At 49.0% G+C, this 17,909-nt stretch overlaps 1 protein-coding gene across 2 annotated transcripts in view; it reads left to right on the top strand.

The window, feature by feature from the left end:
* The window catches only part of Txnrd2 (thioredoxin reductase 2), a 48,130-nt gene that overhangs the window by 23,643 nt on the left and 6,578 nt on the right, over positions 1 to 17,909 (top strand). For both annotated transcript variants that reach the window (XM_051191027.1, XM_051191028.1), the window contains exons 9-12: positions 1,732 to 1,751; positions 2,474 to 2,565; positions 3,942 to 4,116; positions 15,741 to 15,877. In XM_051191027.1, the coding sequence (XP_051046984.1) occupies positions 1,732 to 1,751; positions 2,474 to 2,565; positions 3,942 to 4,116; positions 15,741 to 15,877 (424 nt within the window). The remainder of the gene's footprint in view (positions 1 to 1,731; positions 1,752 to 2,473; positions 2,566 to 3,941; positions 4,117 to 15,740; positions 15,878 to 17,909) is intronic.

Here is a 17,909-nt window from a genome sequence, read left to right as displayed (position 1 = left end):
CCCACCCATCTCCTACACCCAGCCTGCATTGTGGGAGGTTGGGAGGCACACGTGGACTGCAGAAACAGAAAAACCGGGTTCTGGAGACTGCTTGATTTGTGCTCAGCAATGTGGTAGGAGGGCCTAGAAGTGGGGGCTAGGGGCTCCAGCTGCCTGGGAAGAGTCTGAAGGGAACTTGAGATAAGTAGAGAAGCCCAGTCACCAACAGAAGGGCTACCCCATAGGCTGGGTCGCCACAGCTCGTTGGGAGGCAGGGCATGCTCTTCAAGGAGCTGAGAGCAAAAGTAGTGTTTGTTGGATGCTCACAGAAGACTTTACCCTCCAACTTTGGGTGAGGCAGGATGATCAAAGCAGCTTAATTCTGCTTGCTTCTTAAGTAACTGGGGTTTCATATCTTAAACAGCTCGGACCTCTTACTCTGTACATCAAACCCGAAGAGTTAGGTTTTATTCTCTGGACACATCGCACCTGTGTGGGTGCTTGCAGGCAGGCAGATACACACTTTCCTCCTGTGCATGTCTCTTTGGCAGTCAGTTCACAGGGGACCTGGGAAGCACCGCCGTTCTGCTGGCTCAATTGGGATCCCAGGAACCCCTGCCCATGTTCATCACATGCTGAGTGGGGTTGTGTGAGCAGCTGGAACCATCTTGTACTCAGCCAGTCAGTGTGACTCTGTCCCCAGCTCCTGTGCAGAAGCCGCACGCCAGATGGTTCCCGCAGGGCACCTGCACAAGTATTCCGAGGGATCCGCTGCTTTTTGAAATGGAATTATATCATTAGTACTTGCCAGGATTAGTACTGACATCAGGCTTATCCATCCTTACATCACCTGCTCTTGTTCAAAGACTGAAGGGGTGATCTGACGAGCCCACCCACATGCAGCCACCCTGGCTGGGAACCCTTATTTCCTCAGCCCTTTTGCATGAGTGTGCACATATGTGCCTTGTGTGCTCATTCGTGGGTGTGCATATGAGAGGATGTGGACAGCTATATGTGACCACTTGTCCTCTCTAGTGTATTCACAGTGTGTGTGTATGTGCGTGCCTGTGCATGTGTGCGTACATGCAAAGGACTTTTCGTGTTTTCATGTCCCCTGAATGTACATGTATGTGTGAATGCATGCACATGTGTGTGGGAATGTGGAATGTGGAGCCGGCCACAAGAGAAGATTAAAATGAGTGTTTCCAGTGAGTCAGTGTCTTGTACTGGCTCTGGAGGAGACAGAGACAGAGAGAGAGAGATCTATTGGTCCCATGTGTTGTGGGGTTGGACAGAAACTGTCTCCATTCTGGTCCTCTTAGTGTCTTACCAGATCATCTCTGCTTCCATCCTGGCTCAAGAGGTTCTGAGGAGCCTAAGACAAGACTCACCTGTGGGCAGAAGGAAAGCCTTGTGCTTCTGAGGGACATCTCTCAACATGTCCACCAGCCCGGTGCTGCCTATGCTTTTCACAGGCCAGGTGTCATTTGTCACTGACCATGCACCCTTCACCACCAGACAATTTGCAGGCTCAATAGCACTGTTTGCTGTGTTGTATTTCATAGCTGTAACTTTTAGGAAGCAGGTTCTATACCTTGCCACCACCTGTTTGAACAGTCAGCCTCAACTGTCATGGGCTTGTGAGTACTTGACAGGAAGGCTACAGAGCCCATCTTTGTCCCAGCCTTGGAACAAGAGCATGTGGCCTTGCTGGTACTCACTCTGTATGCTCTTTGCTGGTTTCTTCTGCAGGTTGGTGGTTGGAGCCAGTTGTATCCTTTGCAGATGGCCATCCTTAGGAATGACCCCTTTATCATTCTCCCTCCCAGGAGATAATTTTGTTTTCTTGTGTGGGGGCGCAACTGGACCTGTTAGAGTTGGGGGTCTTGGCCAAGGAACCATTTGAGGCTGACCTTTGAAGGCTACTGTTTCCTGAGTCTTACACTAAGCCAGCTGGAGAGGGCTGTAAGGCAGTCACAATGGCTGTGATGGGCCTCTCCCTTGAGAGCAGCCCTGATCTGACCTCATCCCTGCAGGAGGAGCAGTCAGATCAGGAAGTGTCAGGGGAGGGGGAGCCCTGGGAGGCTTAGGGTCAGGACAGGATGTAGAAGGGAAGATGAAAGCCCCAAGGCTAAGCATCATATAGCATCGGAGCACAGCCACAGGCAGTGCTCTGTGACTCTACCCCCAAGGCTCTTCTCCTCTGGGTCTGACCAGCAGCTCTCCACTGAATCTCCACCCTCTCTCCTGGAGGCTAAAACTAAACACCAGAGCCAGATAGAAGCCCTGTATAGGCATAACCCTGTCTGACCTGTGGGTGCTCTTGGGAGAGCTTGAAGCTGGGGCTGGCTGCTCTATGCACTTGAGACCCCTGGCCTCTGAAGCTTCCAGCAGAGGTGTCTTCTGTACTGAGCACAGACAGAGGGTACAGACTCTATTGCCCCTCTGCTCCCTAACTCACAGTCAGTCAGTTTTCCTTAGCATGCTGCTGAAGATGTGGCCCTAGAGTGTGCTGGCTTCCTCACAGGGATTGGACTGGATACCACAGTCATGATGCGCAGCATCCCTCTCCGAGGCTTTGACCAGGTAATGCCTAGGAGCTCCTACTCCCACCTGGGCTCTGCTCCTTTCATGAAGCCACACTATTTTTTGGCTGCCTTACCATGCCCCAAGCAGATGTAGGTGTGGCCTTTGGGAGAGACCTAAATTTTCAAAAACAGTCCTTAAAAGCCAGGTGTCCTGGCACTTGAGAGGCTGAGGGCAGGAGGTTCATCTGAGTCTAAGAGTGGAGACCAACCTGGGCAGTATTTCAAGCCCTATCCCCCAAAATAAGTCACCCATTAAAATTCAAGTATGAGATTGTCATTGAGATGCCAAATATTCTATGTCCTGTACCAAAGATGGCCTAGTCCTCTGTCATGTTAACCTCTGATTACAGAAGCCTGACAAAGTCAGCTGAACATGGAATGCATTGGCTCCACAGTCTCATGACCTCTGCTTCCATCACCCTACCCCACAAACACCTTTATCCTAACACTGTGCCACTATAGCCAAGGGTGTACATACCACGCCCCGCTACAGGAACACAACATCTGGGAAGACTATGGGTTTCCTGCTGTGAAGGCATATGTTGGCAACAGACAGGCTGCAGGTGTAGAGGAGGCCCAAGAGGTAAAGGGACCTGCAGAGAAGAGAGCTGGAGTCTCAGGCCAGGTGGCAGTAGATCTGCTGGGCACTGAGAAAACCCCATTGTTCCCCTTAGAGACTTGCATGTCTGAGTCCAGCAGGCGTTTGGTGGCTCAGAGTACTAATGAGTCAGCTAATGACTCAGTTACTTTGTTTGGAACAAATTGAGATATGGACCCTGATATAAAGGGCTCCTCATACATGTGGTCCAGCATGAACCACATTACTTAGGCAGATGTCACAGGATTTAAATGGTGGTTGTTTATGCCTTCCAGGCAATTGTGTCTAGTCTCTGCTGTCAGCCTGGCTTAACCGCAGCGTTGCATATGAACTAGCCTTAACCACAGTGAGACCTGGTGATACACTGGGCCCTGTGGGCAAGGAGGTGGTTGCAGCACCTTCACCACCCCCCAGTACAGGCCTGCACCACTGTTCCTGCATTTCCTGGGAGTCAGAGTCTTCTGTCAGTTCCCCCAACTTCCTGATGGCAGTGAGGGGATGTTGGTGACACACAGTGGGGACTGGGTTGGCTCGCTAGATGAACTGGGGCAGAGATCCCATGACTAAGAGAGGACCCAGCCCAGTGGTCCCAGGATCTGGGAATTGGGAGCCAGGAGGTAGCTTGGGGGGTTAGTGGGCACCCCACCTTCTTCTCTGGGCAGAACCCTGTTGTGGCCCTACCAGGCATTTGAGAGCAAGGTGGAAGGCTAGGGCCTCTCTCAGTGCCTGTTGCTAGTAGTAACCTGGTCTTCATGGTGTCTTTTTGTGCTTTGCAGCAAATGTCATCTTTGATCACAGAGCACATGGAATCTCATGGTACCCAATTCCTGAAAGGCTGTGTGCCTTCCCTCATCAAAAAACTCCCAACTGGCCAACTGCAGGTCACCTGGGAGGACCATGCCTCTGGCAAGGAGGACACAGACACTTTTGATACTGTCCTGTGGGCCATAGGTAAGGATGCGGCAAGTTACACATACACTAGCTCAAGGAAACTAGCAGAACTGAATTCCCTTCAACAGGGCTCTTCACCTTCATTCCCTGCACCTCCTGGGTCCTCGACTCTTCCAGCTCCCAAGTAGGCTGGCCACAGTGTGGTATACTTTGCAGGCTACTGTGAAAGCCTGTGGGCACAGTACCTACACCTTCCTGGTACACACTATTCCTCTAGCTCTTTCTTTTCCCATTGCCATGTGCTATTCTGGAAATGCAAACCAAAGAAGAAATTTGCTAGTGTCACCAGGCATCATCATTCAGGGGCAGTGTGTGAGGTCTTCTACAACCCTTCATAGAGGTCAGAGTAAATCCTAGAGATTTCCTATAGGGCTTAAACCTTGATAGATCTGTCCTGAATGAATTAGATGTTTGCTTTACAACATAATTTCAAGCTAGTTTCTTGTTTGCTTGCTTTGAGGCAGTGTCTCACATAGCCCAGGATAACCTCAAGCTCCGTATGTAGCCAAGGATGAACTTGAGCTGATCTTCCTGCCCCTGCAGCCCAAGTACTGGAATTATAGGCATGCACCATCACATCTGGTTTTTCTCATAAAAATGATACGTAGAGAACTGTGGGGGAGACAATTTGTGCTTGCTGCATAAGCATGAGTTTGCTCCCTAGCACCCACATTACAAAGCTGGGTTTGTATTTTCAGAGCTGGGGAGGCAGAAGCAGGTGGATCCCAGGGGCTTGCTGCCTAGGCAGCCTAGCCTGGTCAGTGAGCTCCAACCATACTTCAATAAAACAAGGAGGATAGCCCCTGAGGAATGACACCTGAGCTTAACATCTGGCCTTCACACACATGCACACACACATGTGCATACCTGCATACACATGTATTTTCACAGAAAAACACAGTGACATATTTTTAAGTTTTAAAAATGATAGTCATACATATAATGCAAAACTTTCTATGTTAATTATTTGGTGCCCAGCTCTGTGTCCTTAAGAGCATTCACCCTGCTGTGCAGCAGTCACCACCATGTGTATGCTGAGCACCACCCCACCCCAAAGCCCCTGATTTACTGCAGGTTAGTTTCCTCCTGCCCCGGCACCCACCACTCCACTTCCTATCTTAATTTGATGACTAGGGTATAGCATTTGTCTTTTTGTTCCTGGCCTGAGTCACTTATCATAATGTCCTCAAAGCATGTGCTAGCATGTGTCATGCTTTCCTTCCTCTTTAAGGCTGAACAATTTTGTTTGTCCATCCATCTGTTGATGAACATGCAGGCTGCTTTCACCCATTGTCAGTCCTATTGCAATGAACACAAATGTCCACAAGCTAGCTTTGCTGATGCAGGCCAGAGGATGTGGTTCATTAACAGAGGCTTGCCTAGCATTTCCCAGGCCCAAGTTCCATTCCAGAAGGGGTGCTTTGGCTGTTACTACATAGCCTTGCTCTCATCCTTCTGCTTTCCATGGGTGGTAGGCCCAGTTTTTCAGGGAATGAAGGCTTAGTAGGTGAAGCTGTACATACCTAGCTGTGGCTGACTTTGCTAGATATATGCACACACACCCCCACCCCCAGGGAGAAGGAAGGTGTAATCAGGAGAAGATTGCCTACAGGGCTTGTGTCTATGTAGTAAGGATTGTGGAGGCTCAGCCAGAGGGTGAGAACAGAAATCCAAGATGCTGTTCCTGTCACAGGCATGCTGGGAGACCAGCGACTGGTCAAGGTGAGTGCAGACCCCCATGGAGCACCATGGGTCCTTATTGGTGAGGGTGGCATATCCCATGTGAGCATCCCTGCCCACCACAGTGTGAGTGAGTACCTTTTAGCTTGGGTTTCTAGTTTTCCTGGCTTCCTTATGAACTTGCACATTGACACAGGGCATACCTGCATCAGTAGAAACGTACTTTACTGCTTTGTCCTAGATCATCTGGGTCTCTGAAACCAGATCACCCTCAGAAACCTCGTTTTGCTCCATCTCAATGAGGCAGGTGGTCTCCAGGTGTTCCAGAGGGGTTGTCCAAGGCACAATAAGCCCCAGAGTGGGTTTCCTAAAGAACAGGGCTACATCACAGAGCAATACACTTCTGGAGAGAAACTTCTTCCTAAGTTGTTCAAACATGGAAGTCAACAATGAGGTTGAATGAGAAAAGATGGAGCAATGGTTCAGATCACACAGAAGAGGGGTGTGGAATGTGGATTTGAGTACTCCAGCTAAAGCTAGCCCATCACCAAAGAGCATGTTCTTGGTCACACTGCAAAAATTAATAAGTTCATTATGAACACTACAAAAGACTAGGTCACATCTTATACCCCAAAGAGTGTGTGGTTTATCTTAAACTCATAAGTGGTGAGGAGACAGCTTTTTTCTTATCCCCACCCCCACCCCCATAATTCTCTTTACCTTGGATACATGGAACCGTGTCTTGCCTTTGTTGTTTTTACTTGTTTGATTTGGTTTTTTTTTTTTTTTTTTTTTTTTTTTTTGAGACAGGGCCTTGCTACATAGTCCAGGCTGATTTGAACTCACAATGGAGCCCAAACTTGCCAATCTTCCTGCTTCAGTCTCACAAATCCTGGGCCCACTGAGTGCATCACCATGCCCCTTCCCTGTCTTGCCACTCCACCATGTGCCCAATGCTGTAGGGTTCATGCCTTTGCATAGCCTGGGTCCCCTGACTTCCAGGGGGTCCTCATCAGGCAGAACCGCTGTCGGAGTCTGTTCTACTTTTTTCTATTTTAAAAAGAGTATCCCCCAGACATGCTGCAGGAGTGATTGATGCTGGGGTTGGAAGCTTTTCGAAGTCCTTGGCCTCTGACCCTGCTTCCCCAGGGCTGTGGCAGTGGCGGCAGCGGTTTCTGGCACGCCTTCTGGGTGGTGGGGCTGGCGCTCACTGCTCGCTCGGGCATGTGCTGACTTCACCACCCCCATCTGAGCCAGGTTTTGTAAACATTCAGGAGCCATTTCCCACTTGAACAACAGGACTTTTTTCTGCAGCTTCCACTGATAAGCCTTTAATGAAGCATTATTTCTGCTAGTTATAAGAGGATGCACTTTGGGAGGTTAAAATAAAACACACAGCTGCATGGCTGGCCCCCCATCCAAGCAGCTGATAATATTTCCCAACAAGCTGCACTTTGAGGGATGCTCTCCCAGGCCCCCATGATACCCATGGTCAGGAGAGGCCCTAGCACCCTATACCTGACCAGGCCAATGTTCTGTAGTGGTTGTGTGTGTTGGGGGGGGGGGGCAATTCAGGCTGCAGCCAAGGCAAAGTGGTTCTGCGCTCTGGAAGCCAAGAGGGGCAGGCAGCCTTTCCTCCACACAGCCTTGATCTCCAGTGGTGGATTAAACATATTAGCAGTTAAAGCAGTTAATTGCTGTGCAGGGGCCCCTCATTGTTTGTCTCTGAATCACCCGCCCACACCAGGTGTCTCAGATAATAGACTGGGAACCTCAGCAAGGAGGATTTCCTGTCTGCAGATGTGCCGATTACAGCGCTGAGTGAAGACAGTCAGCCTGCAGTCCAGGCAGGCCGGCTCTGCTCTGCCTAGCCAGGAGTTAACCAGTTGAGGCCTGAATTGGTGCTGTCTGGGGAGCTGGCCTGGCTGTACTTCAGCTGAGCTGAGATCTAGTTTTAAGGAAGGCATGTGGGGCCTCTGGAGGATGACTTGGGTCACAGGTCTCCTTCCCAGCATGTGGGACAGGGGCCTTGCTGCACCTACATTGTCCCAATTATCTTAAGAGCTGGGGATGACAGTGCACCTGTCTGAGGAACCTGCCTAGAGTGGTAGAGGGGCGGGCAAGTAAGACCTGGGAGAGGGATTCACCTGCTTCTCTCCCCAGATTGAAAAGCCATTTCTTCCTGTTCAGGCTTCATTCTAGACAACCTAGTATCTTGTCTTCACTGTCATCCTTGTCTGTGTGAGTAAAAGCTATGTCTGAGCCTCTGAAATGGTGTGAGAGAAGCCAGTCAATCCTGGCTATTAGGCATTGGAGCTAGATTTCACAGCCTCCATCTGACCTATGTGGAGGCTCTACAGGTCATCCACTTGGCATGTGTACCTAGCCTGCAGCCAGGGAGGCAGGGCCCAGGGAAACTGTGGGGACACCCAGTGCTTGGGGCTCAATCTCAGCTTAAGATGAGCTGTATAGTCTCACTCTCCATTCCCACCCAGGTCTACCTATTTGTATATGTGCAAATGACATGTCCATATGGCAACACAGTCCCACAGCCCTCCCCAACACTGAGTGCCATGCAGCAGGAAAAGGGATAGGAGAATAAACTAGACATTTATCACTAGGAATGTTCTGAGCTCAGCAAAAGAGAAGGGGGCAGCTTTGGGCTGCCTGGAGGTTTTGAGAGTAGCTTGGTCCCCATGACTGGATGCTAAGCTAAGGTGCAGAGTGTGGACACACCTTACCTGGAATCTCTGCACTGAGGGTCTTACAGGCCCTAGAGGGTCCCTGGGGGCCCTCACAGCTATAGGCAGGCCTAAGCTGTATTGAGTCAGGGCCATAATAGAGAAGAGAAGGACGATGAGAGGAAAAGAAAAAGGTTGGGGTTCAGCAGTAGACATTTAACATACTGGAGATCTTCGGTTTAATCCTCAAGACTAAGTAAATGACTAAGCAAAGAAGGGAGCTGGCCTGGTAGCTTGCATCTGTAAACCTCTCATTGTGAAGGCAGAGGATTACCATGAGTCCAAGGGGAACACGGGCTAGATAGGAAATTTGGAGCCAGCCTGGACTACAGAGTAAAACTCTACCCCAAAAACAGTAAAAGAAAAGGCTAGAGATGTAGCTTAATTGATGGAGTGCTTGCCTGCCCTCAGCTTCATATAAACTGGGCATAAACAGGCACATCCCTGCAATCCCAGTGCTGGGAAGGCAGGCAGAAGGGTCACTTCAAGATCATACTCAGCTATAAAGTGGGTTGGAGACTAGCATGGTTTATGTGAAACCCTGCCTACAAAAAGAACCCATGAACACAGATAAGAAGATGACGAGGAATTTAAAAACAAAACAGCCTCCATGGAACAGGCAAGCACCAGGCCAGGCTCAGTACATTTGAGTAGCACTGGGGTTTTCATAGGACAGTTGCCTAGGCTCTCTGCACAGGCCTTTATAAACTGCAGACTGTCTCAAGGCCACAGTGTGCACTTCTCTGTCCAACTCTGTGCCACCTGATGTGGCCTTATCAAGTCTGGATCACAGCCCCTCACTCACCCTCCCTGTTCCTGCTGGCACTTAAATCTCACCTCATTTCATGGATTGCCCTTCCCTGGTGGGAACATGTGCTATAGGCAGGCATGAAATTGGAGGGCATGCTCGTTTAACTAGCATGGATCACAGAGGCGTGGGGTGCTGCTTGTGGCCTTCCACTTGCACAGCCTTCTATCCAGCAGAGTAGGTGGTAATGACTGATGGCCACCTTATCACTCAATTGGCCTGCTGCCCTCTCTAGCCACTTCTTGGGGAAGGGTCAACTGTTCAGGGGGGCCAACAGCAGGCTTCAGGAGGGAGGGTGTGTGTATGGCTGCAGAAGTGACAGCCAGAGTTCACAGCACAATGTTCAGCTCACATACTCTGGGCCTATGTCTACATTTACTGAGAGGAGAGGAAAAGTGCATTTGAGCTTATGTTTGAACACCTTTGCAGAAGAAGTGATAGATCAACATGTATCAGTCACATGTGAAGCTTTTACGAGGCAAGAAAGGTAACAGGCAAAGTTTTGGCAGTTTGCAAAAGAAATATCGTTAGTAAATAGAAAACAGTTTTATTAGTCATCAGTGAAGTGCAAATTAGAACAGCAAGAAAGGTGCTGCACCAAGGTCAGTGTTAAAACAAACCAAAACAAAAAACCTTGCCACAAGCTGGGAAGCCCCTATCTTCCCGTCTAGCTTCCCTTCCTCTGGATGAGCAGTGAGAAACCAATAGACACATGGCATGGGATGCTCCAGATTGCCTTCCTGCTGGAGTCAAGGCAGCAGAGTTCTGGGAGCCCCCAGGTGTCCTGTTCAGGAGCATGTCGCCACCACCACACTTGGCTTAGGACTGAGGCCGTGGGATGAAACCACAGAAACTGACTGAGCCAACTGGCTCTGGGCACAGCAGGGTCTGGAGACCTCAGCTGGTGCTGGGCACAGTGCACACGGGCATGACCTGAGCACAGCCTTTGTGTTTGTTGGGGACATTGCTCAGCATGTTGGTTTGCACCTTGCTTCTCACTTTGTGAATATGTCACTGGACCTAGAGTGCTTAGAGCCACTTGCTTAGGTGGATAACCCTGGGGTTGCTACCTGGCAATTGTTTTCTACTTTCCATGGGTTTGAGACCTGAGCTCACGAAGTGCCTATACCTCTAATGGGCCCTCAGTGCCAGGAGGGAACTTGGACCCAGCTCTGATCCCAAGGGAGAGAATAGAGCTTGAGGGAGTTGTGAGGCTATGTCTGCGATCATGGGGCCCACCCTGCTCCCTGTGGTCTATAGTGTGCCTGCAGGGTTTGTCTCAGTTTTAGGGAATGGTCCCACAATATAGGATGTCTGGGGAAAGACAGCCTCTCTGGCCTCTGGGGCTACATCATACTGCTAACAGTTTTCTAGGCCCTCAGTGTAGCCATGGCTGCCTGTCTTGCCCCCTCCTCCACTTCCTCCTCCATCCCTTCCAGAAGCAGTAACAAACCACTTGCCACACACTAGCGAAGTTCTTTTCCATACTGTATGCTCCTCTTCTATCCAGCCAGCCCAGCATTTGTTCCTCACACTGCAGATTTGGCTCACATGCCCTTGGACTCCCCCAAATGCATATATACAACATGTCCTAGGAAATCTTGGCTTTGCAATAGACCATAAAGGGCACTTAGCTCCTCGCCCTGCCTTCTCTCCTGGTACTACTTTCAGATGCATGCATTGTGTATCTGAACCAGCCTTCCTGGAAGATTATCCCACTGCTAAAAAAAAAAAAAAAAGAAAGAAAGAAAGAAAACTCCCATGGCCCAGTGGCTCCAAGGCTGTTGTAACTCTGTAGCAATGTATATGGAGACAAATGTGCTTAGAGGCTAGACCTGCTGTGCTACAGTTGCCTATAGCACTCAGTGTAGTGAGTGCTGTATGCAGTTATAGCCTGGGAACAAAAGGTCTACCTATGAGGTAGACTAGAACATCAAGGTTTGTGTAAGAATACTCGATCTTCATACAATGTCAAACTGTTCAGTGACACATTCATCAGAATGTATCTCTGTCGTAAGCATATTTTTTTCATCTTTACAATATGTATTATATATGTATATATAGTGAATATTTGTGTATTACTTGCTCTGAGCATAATTCAGATTTTTATGTGTTAACAGCAATAGTTACCATTTTTGGGCACAATATATGGATAAGGGGGATGAGAGTTATATCCCTTTTGAAAATGAACCCAGGTCCTACATAGTACAATTTAATATTTACAAAGCAAACTAAAATATACTGAAAATCAAACTAAAATATACTGAAAATCACTTGGCATTGTTAAGGATCTTTTTTTTTTTTTTTTTTTTTTTTCTGTATCTTTATTTCTATAAGGCCCTTGGCATCTGCAAGATCGGTAGTTACCATAGTTACCAAGGAGCTCTTGGCCTCACAGGATCAGGTGGGCATATATGTAGGAGAGGCCATGAACATAGTGTCTCCTGCTTGAGCAGGCTACCAGTTCCACTCTTGTTCCAGCACAATTACCAGGAGGCAGTGAGTGCAGCAGGCAGCCAGAGAAGACACCCAGGGATGGAGCCGTGGGCCCCTAACCTATAGAGCCTTTGCTTCCTCCTGTGTGCTCCAGCCCTACCCACAGGCCTAGTTCCTTCCTCTGCTGTGGCCTCCCATTGCCTGAGTCCAGTCTGATCCCTGTGGTGCCTGCCTGCCCACTCCCAGTTCCTCTGGCTGAGTAGTGCCAAGAGGCTGGAGCCAGCCTGAGCCAACTGTAGCAGCCAGGCTTAGCTGGGTCTCAGTGTTTTGACTTCCTCATCCATAGTAACAGCTGGAGACTTAAAGCTTCATCTGCCAGATGTTTAGGTGGGCGCCACCCACTTCCTGGACATTGCACACTGAAGTCTAGCTTGTCCCAGATACCAATAACTGTGGGAACTATGCCTTTGATGCCAAATCACCTCTGTCACTGGGGAATTATCTGGAGCTCTGGGGGACATCCACCCGCTCAGGGGCCACCGTCATCTGGATTCAAGGTAAAGGGCACCTCCCCTGACAGCTGAACTATGACAAAGTTCATATGCTACCCTCCCTGAAGGCCCAGAACTGTATGGAACATGAGAGGACAGACACACTGACACCAAGAGAGATAACCCTGTCCTGTCCCTGTTCTGGGCTTTACACCCAAAAGCTGAAGCTGAGGGTGAGCATGGTGCAGTTCAGAACTGCCTGAAAGCCCAGCTTCTGTCAGCTCCGAGCAGTTTGCTGGACAGCTATAGGTGGTGTGCCGAAGAGAGCAAGCTGAGGACTGTGGTCTGGAGACGTAGCTATTAGCTTTCTTATTCAGCACCATTACTGGCTGCCTGGTGAGGGGGTCACAGTCCTATTTTGAGGGTCTGGGTAGGATGTGACTTTGCTTAACTCTTCACTGTTGGCTCTAGTCAGCATGCTCCTTGCATAGCACCTGCTACAGGCTATCCTGGATTCTGTCTGTCCATGCAGATAGTCTGTTGGTGGCAGGTAACACCTGGAGCCTGTTTGGAGGAATCATTCAGGGTAGGCAGAGTGGGGTAAGTACTTCACAGGAGTCCTCAGCACTTGGGGAAGTGGAAGAGTGCCCACCAGTAAAGAACTAGGACTTCATACATGTTAGACAGGCACTCTACTGACTGAACAAAATACCAATCAAAACATTTTGTTGTTGGCACCTACTGAGTACATGCACACTGTATTTTCTTGTTCTCCTAGTGAAAGCATAGCAACTTCTCACTAGCACTGACACCGAATTAGGTCTCGGTAGTTATCCAGAGATGAACCAAGTGCACAAATTGTGGGGCAGGCTGCATGTGACAGGATGTGGATTCCTGGTTTGGGAAGGGGGCCCTGGAACTGTTCCCTGAGGATGCTGAGAGGACTGTAGTAGATCCTGTCATCTGCTCTCTTGCAGCCTCTTGGTTCATTTGTTTAAATTTGTGGTTTTTAGAATTTTTTTTCTGTGTTAATGTCTCTTTTGAATATATAAACTATGTATAAGCATAAAGAAGTGTCAAAAGATGTGTTTAGACAAGTATTCTCACTTCTGTACCACTATCTTCTTCTCCTTGTTCTTTTGTTTGTTTTGCCTGAGACAAGGTCGGCAATGTAGTCATGGCTAGCCTTGGACCTATTCTGCAGCCTAGACTGGACTGGAGCTTTCAGTGGTCCTCCTGTCTCATCTGCCTAAGTACTGTGGTGGCAGGCGTGTTTTGCTACACCTGCCCTCTCTCCTTTCTATAGGACAATGCTTTTAACCTTTTCATTGATTTTTGGCTTTGGCCAGTGTCTCTGTCTCTGTCTCTGTCTCTCTCTCTCTCTGTGTGTGTGTGTGTGTATGTGTGTGTGTGTGTGTGTGTGTGTGTAGGCTTATATGTGCGTGCACCCTGTCTTCATAAGGGGACACATACTCTTGGCACTGGAGACTTTTATGCCTGTTCCATCTTTAAGACCTCCTCAGTTAGTGTCAGGACTTTCTCTTGTCATCAGCATCAGGGCTGCCAGTACTGAAATTTCAGCACATAACCTTAAAGGGCCAGCAGCAAGGGCAGCAGTGTGGTGGTTGGTCTCCCTGTGAAACCTATGCCTCATCTTGTCTTGGTCCTATGTGGGTCCCTTTTATAGACGGGACACTAAAATCCACAGGAAAATGACAGTTTTTCTGCACAGAGAGACTGGAGACCTAGGCAGCTATCTGGGAAGAAACTATACTGCCAGCAATCCAGAGAAGGAAGGGGCCGGGGAGTACTGTCCACATTTAAGAAATCCTTGAAGGGAGCAAGAAGGTTAAAGTGGCCAGAACCTGGCACTGAGGAGGTCAGAGGCTGTGGCCAGGGAAGGGACTGGTGCCCAGGCTAGCCCCTCAGTCTTTAGTGCCTCTTCCGCATTGGTAGCCTTTTCATTTTCATCCGTGAAGGTCTCTATCTCTTGAATTAGCTCCAGAGCCCAATTGTCTTACCCTTGGCTATGGAAGCAACCGCAGTCTTTGTTATTGGACATTAAATACTATGTAGCCCATCTCATTAAATCCAGAACAGTAGCAGCCAAGGGTGAAACTCAGTGGTAGAAAGTTTGCCCAACATGTGTGAAGCCCTGGGTTCCATCCAGCACTGAAAAACAGACAAAACAAGACCAGCAAACAAACAAGCAAAAGAGTATGTGTTGTGGGAAGGTAAGCCTATGCAAGTGGACAGAGGGCAAACAGAAGGACAGATGACTGAGGTTAGGTGAGGCCTATTGAATGTTGGTGACCACTATAGGCCCTGCCACCTGTGTTGTCCTGCATGCAGCCTCCATGTAAAAACCTACAGGCCCTACCTAGACAGAGGCCTTGAGCATTGGCTGGGAACACAGCTCTGAGGTCTACTTTACCTCAGTCTGTCCAGTGAGCCATTAGGTGTCCCTTAGAAGAGGCCCAGGAAGGAGCTGTGGTTCTAGGCCTGGTATGGGAACAACACAGCAAAGACAGATAGATGTCTATAGCACCATCCTCCTGCAAGGGAGGCCTGGTTTCTCCTGATTCTGAAACCAGAGCCATTACTGTTTTGGGGTATGTGGAAGGTTCTGTAGTCTGGCCCCCACAAACTAATGTCAAGCTACAATTGTGTCAGAAGGCATCTGCTCCTTATCCATGTTTCAGAAAGCAGCACCAGAGAGGGACACCACCTTTAGTGGATAGTGCCCTCAGACACTAAAGTGTACTGAATGCCACAAGGGTTTATGGGTACCTACAAGGTTGTCATAACAACTGAAGGAACACTGATAGACTTTCCCTCTTAGAGCCAGAGGCTGTTAAAGTCCCTTCTATTCCTGCCCCTCTGCAACTAGGCTTTTCAGTTTCTGAGTGGCCTTTCTGAGAAATTGCTTTTGTTTGTTTTGTTGTTTGTTTTGTCTTTTGGAGACAGTCTTGCTAGGTTGTGTAGACTGCTTTATACTCCTGTGCTTGAGCACATCTTGCCTCAGCCTGTCAAAGTAGCTGGGATCCTAGGCCAGCCACAGAATGCAGCTCTGAGAAATGTGTGTTAGAGAATTTTTTGGTTGGTCTATGTATTGTACAGGAACTCAAACCAGGACCTCCTATGTCCTTGGTCTGCTGCTGAGCTATAGCCTCAATCTTGATTTGGAAACAGGGTTTCTTTATGTAGTCCTGGTTGTCCTAGAACTCACTCTGTAGATCAAGGCACCCTCAAATTCACAGAGATTCACCTGCCTCTGCCTCCCTAGTGCTGGGGTCAAAGGCGTGTGCCACCATGCCCAGCCAACCCTACATATACATAGCCCAGGCTGCCTGGGACTTGTTATCCTCCTGCCTCCACTTTTCAAGAACTGGGATTTCATACACCTGCGACTACATTACATCAAAATTGCTAACCTAAATGTTTCAACTTTCTCTACGTTTCCTTAAGGGCGAGTTCCAGAAACCAGAAATCTAAATCTGGAGAAGGCTGGTGTGAATGTCAACCCTGAGAACCAGAAGATTGTTGTGGATGCTCAGGAGGCTACCTCTGTCCCCCACATCTTTGCCATTGGAGATGTTGCTGAGGTATGCTCTGCGTCTCTCTAGTCAATGCCAGCCACTGGAAACTCATATTTCCATGCTCCCCTATTTCAGTTGGGCCTTGAGATGAGCATGATGTAGACTCTGCTGTCCACAGGAAAAACAATTCTCTCTCTTATCCCAGAGCACCAGTCACAAGATCCAACTCTAGGGACTAGTCAGGTGCATCCTGGGAAGGATTGAGCACTCGCTTCTGCCCCTTTGCCTCTTTAGGAGCATCAGGGTAGGACAGTTTAAAACTGGGAACTGAAGAGATGGCTAAGAGCACTGTCTTCTCTTCCAGAGGACCTGGACCCCCAGTGCCCACATGGCAGCTCACAACCATCCATAACTTCAGTTCCAGGGGATCTGATGCTCTCCTCTGGCCTCTTTGGATTCCAAGCACATGTGTGGGACACACAGACAGACGTACATGCATGCAAAATACCCATACACAAAATCATTTTAAAAACGTGAAAAAGAAAATCAAACCCTGGCTGTACACAGAGTTAGTTGTTGCTGGTTATGACCTTAGTGAGGCCTTACGCTCTAGTTGAGGTCATCAGGCCCTGCCTGTCCTTGCCACGGTTCCCCCTCTGAGCCTGAAGCTATTCCAGTCACTCACTGACTAGGCTATCACTGTTCTTTCTTGGGTGAGGGGCTCAAAGTGGGGAAGGTATCAATATTCTGAACCCCATCATTGCTGACTGGACCTGTGATTGTGGACACCCTGCTTCCTTGTCTTCCATGGAAACCATGGCCTATAGTACCTCCCTAGTAAGGCCCTAGCTTGGGAAACATCCAGCCACCATTCTCCTCCATCACAGACCCCTTGAAAAGGCCTACTTCATCAGTCCTGATCTCTGCATCCTCAGAGTCTCAGGAGGAGCATGTACTGAACAACTCTGATATATCTCAAGGAAGGTGCTCAGGAGCCCCTGCTTAGACATGCTCACGCATGCTCACAGAGCCCTCAGCCCTCTTGTCTCTGTGTTGACACCTGCTATATCTCTCACGGGTATGTTTCTGTCCTGGGGCTGCCGTAACAAGTTCAGGAGCATAGAGCACTCATGCTTGGAGGCCTGAAGTTAAATCTGAGTGCAGGCAGGACTATACTCCTCAGTACCTTCTAGGAGGAGGTTACTTCCTGTCTCCTCTATGCTGGGTCTGGATGGTCCTTGGGTCCCAGCTCTGTCCTGTCATCACTAATAGTCTCCTCCAGGTGTGTTATGCCCTCCTTTGTTTTACAGATTGTCTTTTGTCAGACTTGGGTCAGTATGTTACACACAAATCCATTCCAAATAAACTCAAGTTCTAAGCAGGTATGTCTTTTTGGTGAGGGACCCAGTCCAACCCTCCCCAATGTGTCACTGCTCGTGTGCATAAGTGTCACATCACTAGTTCCCAGTAGCACTAGGGACCCTTCAGGAACATGAGTGTTGTCAAGTGGTGAACCACTTCGGGTCCCATTGTTGTCAAGAGACAGTGGGGTAGGTAACAGAAGGTTTTGGTCGGGAGCAAAGCAGGCTATGCAAGGGCATCTGGCACCTATGCCTTCAGGAGTATGACAGTGGCTACCCTTCCTTGGCACCCTTTGGAACTCACTTGGGGAAATGTGGAGAGGAACCTGGTGGAGCTGAGCCAGTATTTGTGCATAGTAGGTTCCAAACCTGCTGGGTCAGCATGGCTCCTGAGTCTTTTGTATACCAGAGGGGTCCCCTGCCACTGTGAAAATGTTCAGGTGAGCCAAGTAGTCATTGTGCAAGGTACCATCAGGCCCTGTGACTGAAATTTTGGAATGTGACCTTTCCAGAGGTGCTAGACTCCCACCTCTGCCAGGTACAAAGCCTTGCAGATGGCAGTTCCAAAGACTGCATGGCAAGCTCCATGGGGCTTGCTCTTCAGCCCTTTCCCTTCTTCACTTCACCATCTACACACACACACACACACACACACACACACGTTCATTTTATATGCCTGCATGTGTATCTGTGTACCACATGTGTACTTGGTGCACATGGAAGCCAGAAGCTTTGTA

The sequence above is a fragment of the Phodopus roborovskii genome, unplaced genomic scaffold (assembly GCF_943737965.1).
Source record: "Phodopus roborovskii unplaced genomic scaffold, PHOROB, whole genome shotgun sequence".
NCBI lineage: Eukaryota > Metazoa > Chordata > Mammalia > Rodentia > Cricetidae > Phodopus > Phodopus roborovskii.
The sequence above is the reverse complement of the archived record's forward strand: the minus strand, read 5'-3'. Positions and strand labels throughout refer to the sequence as shown.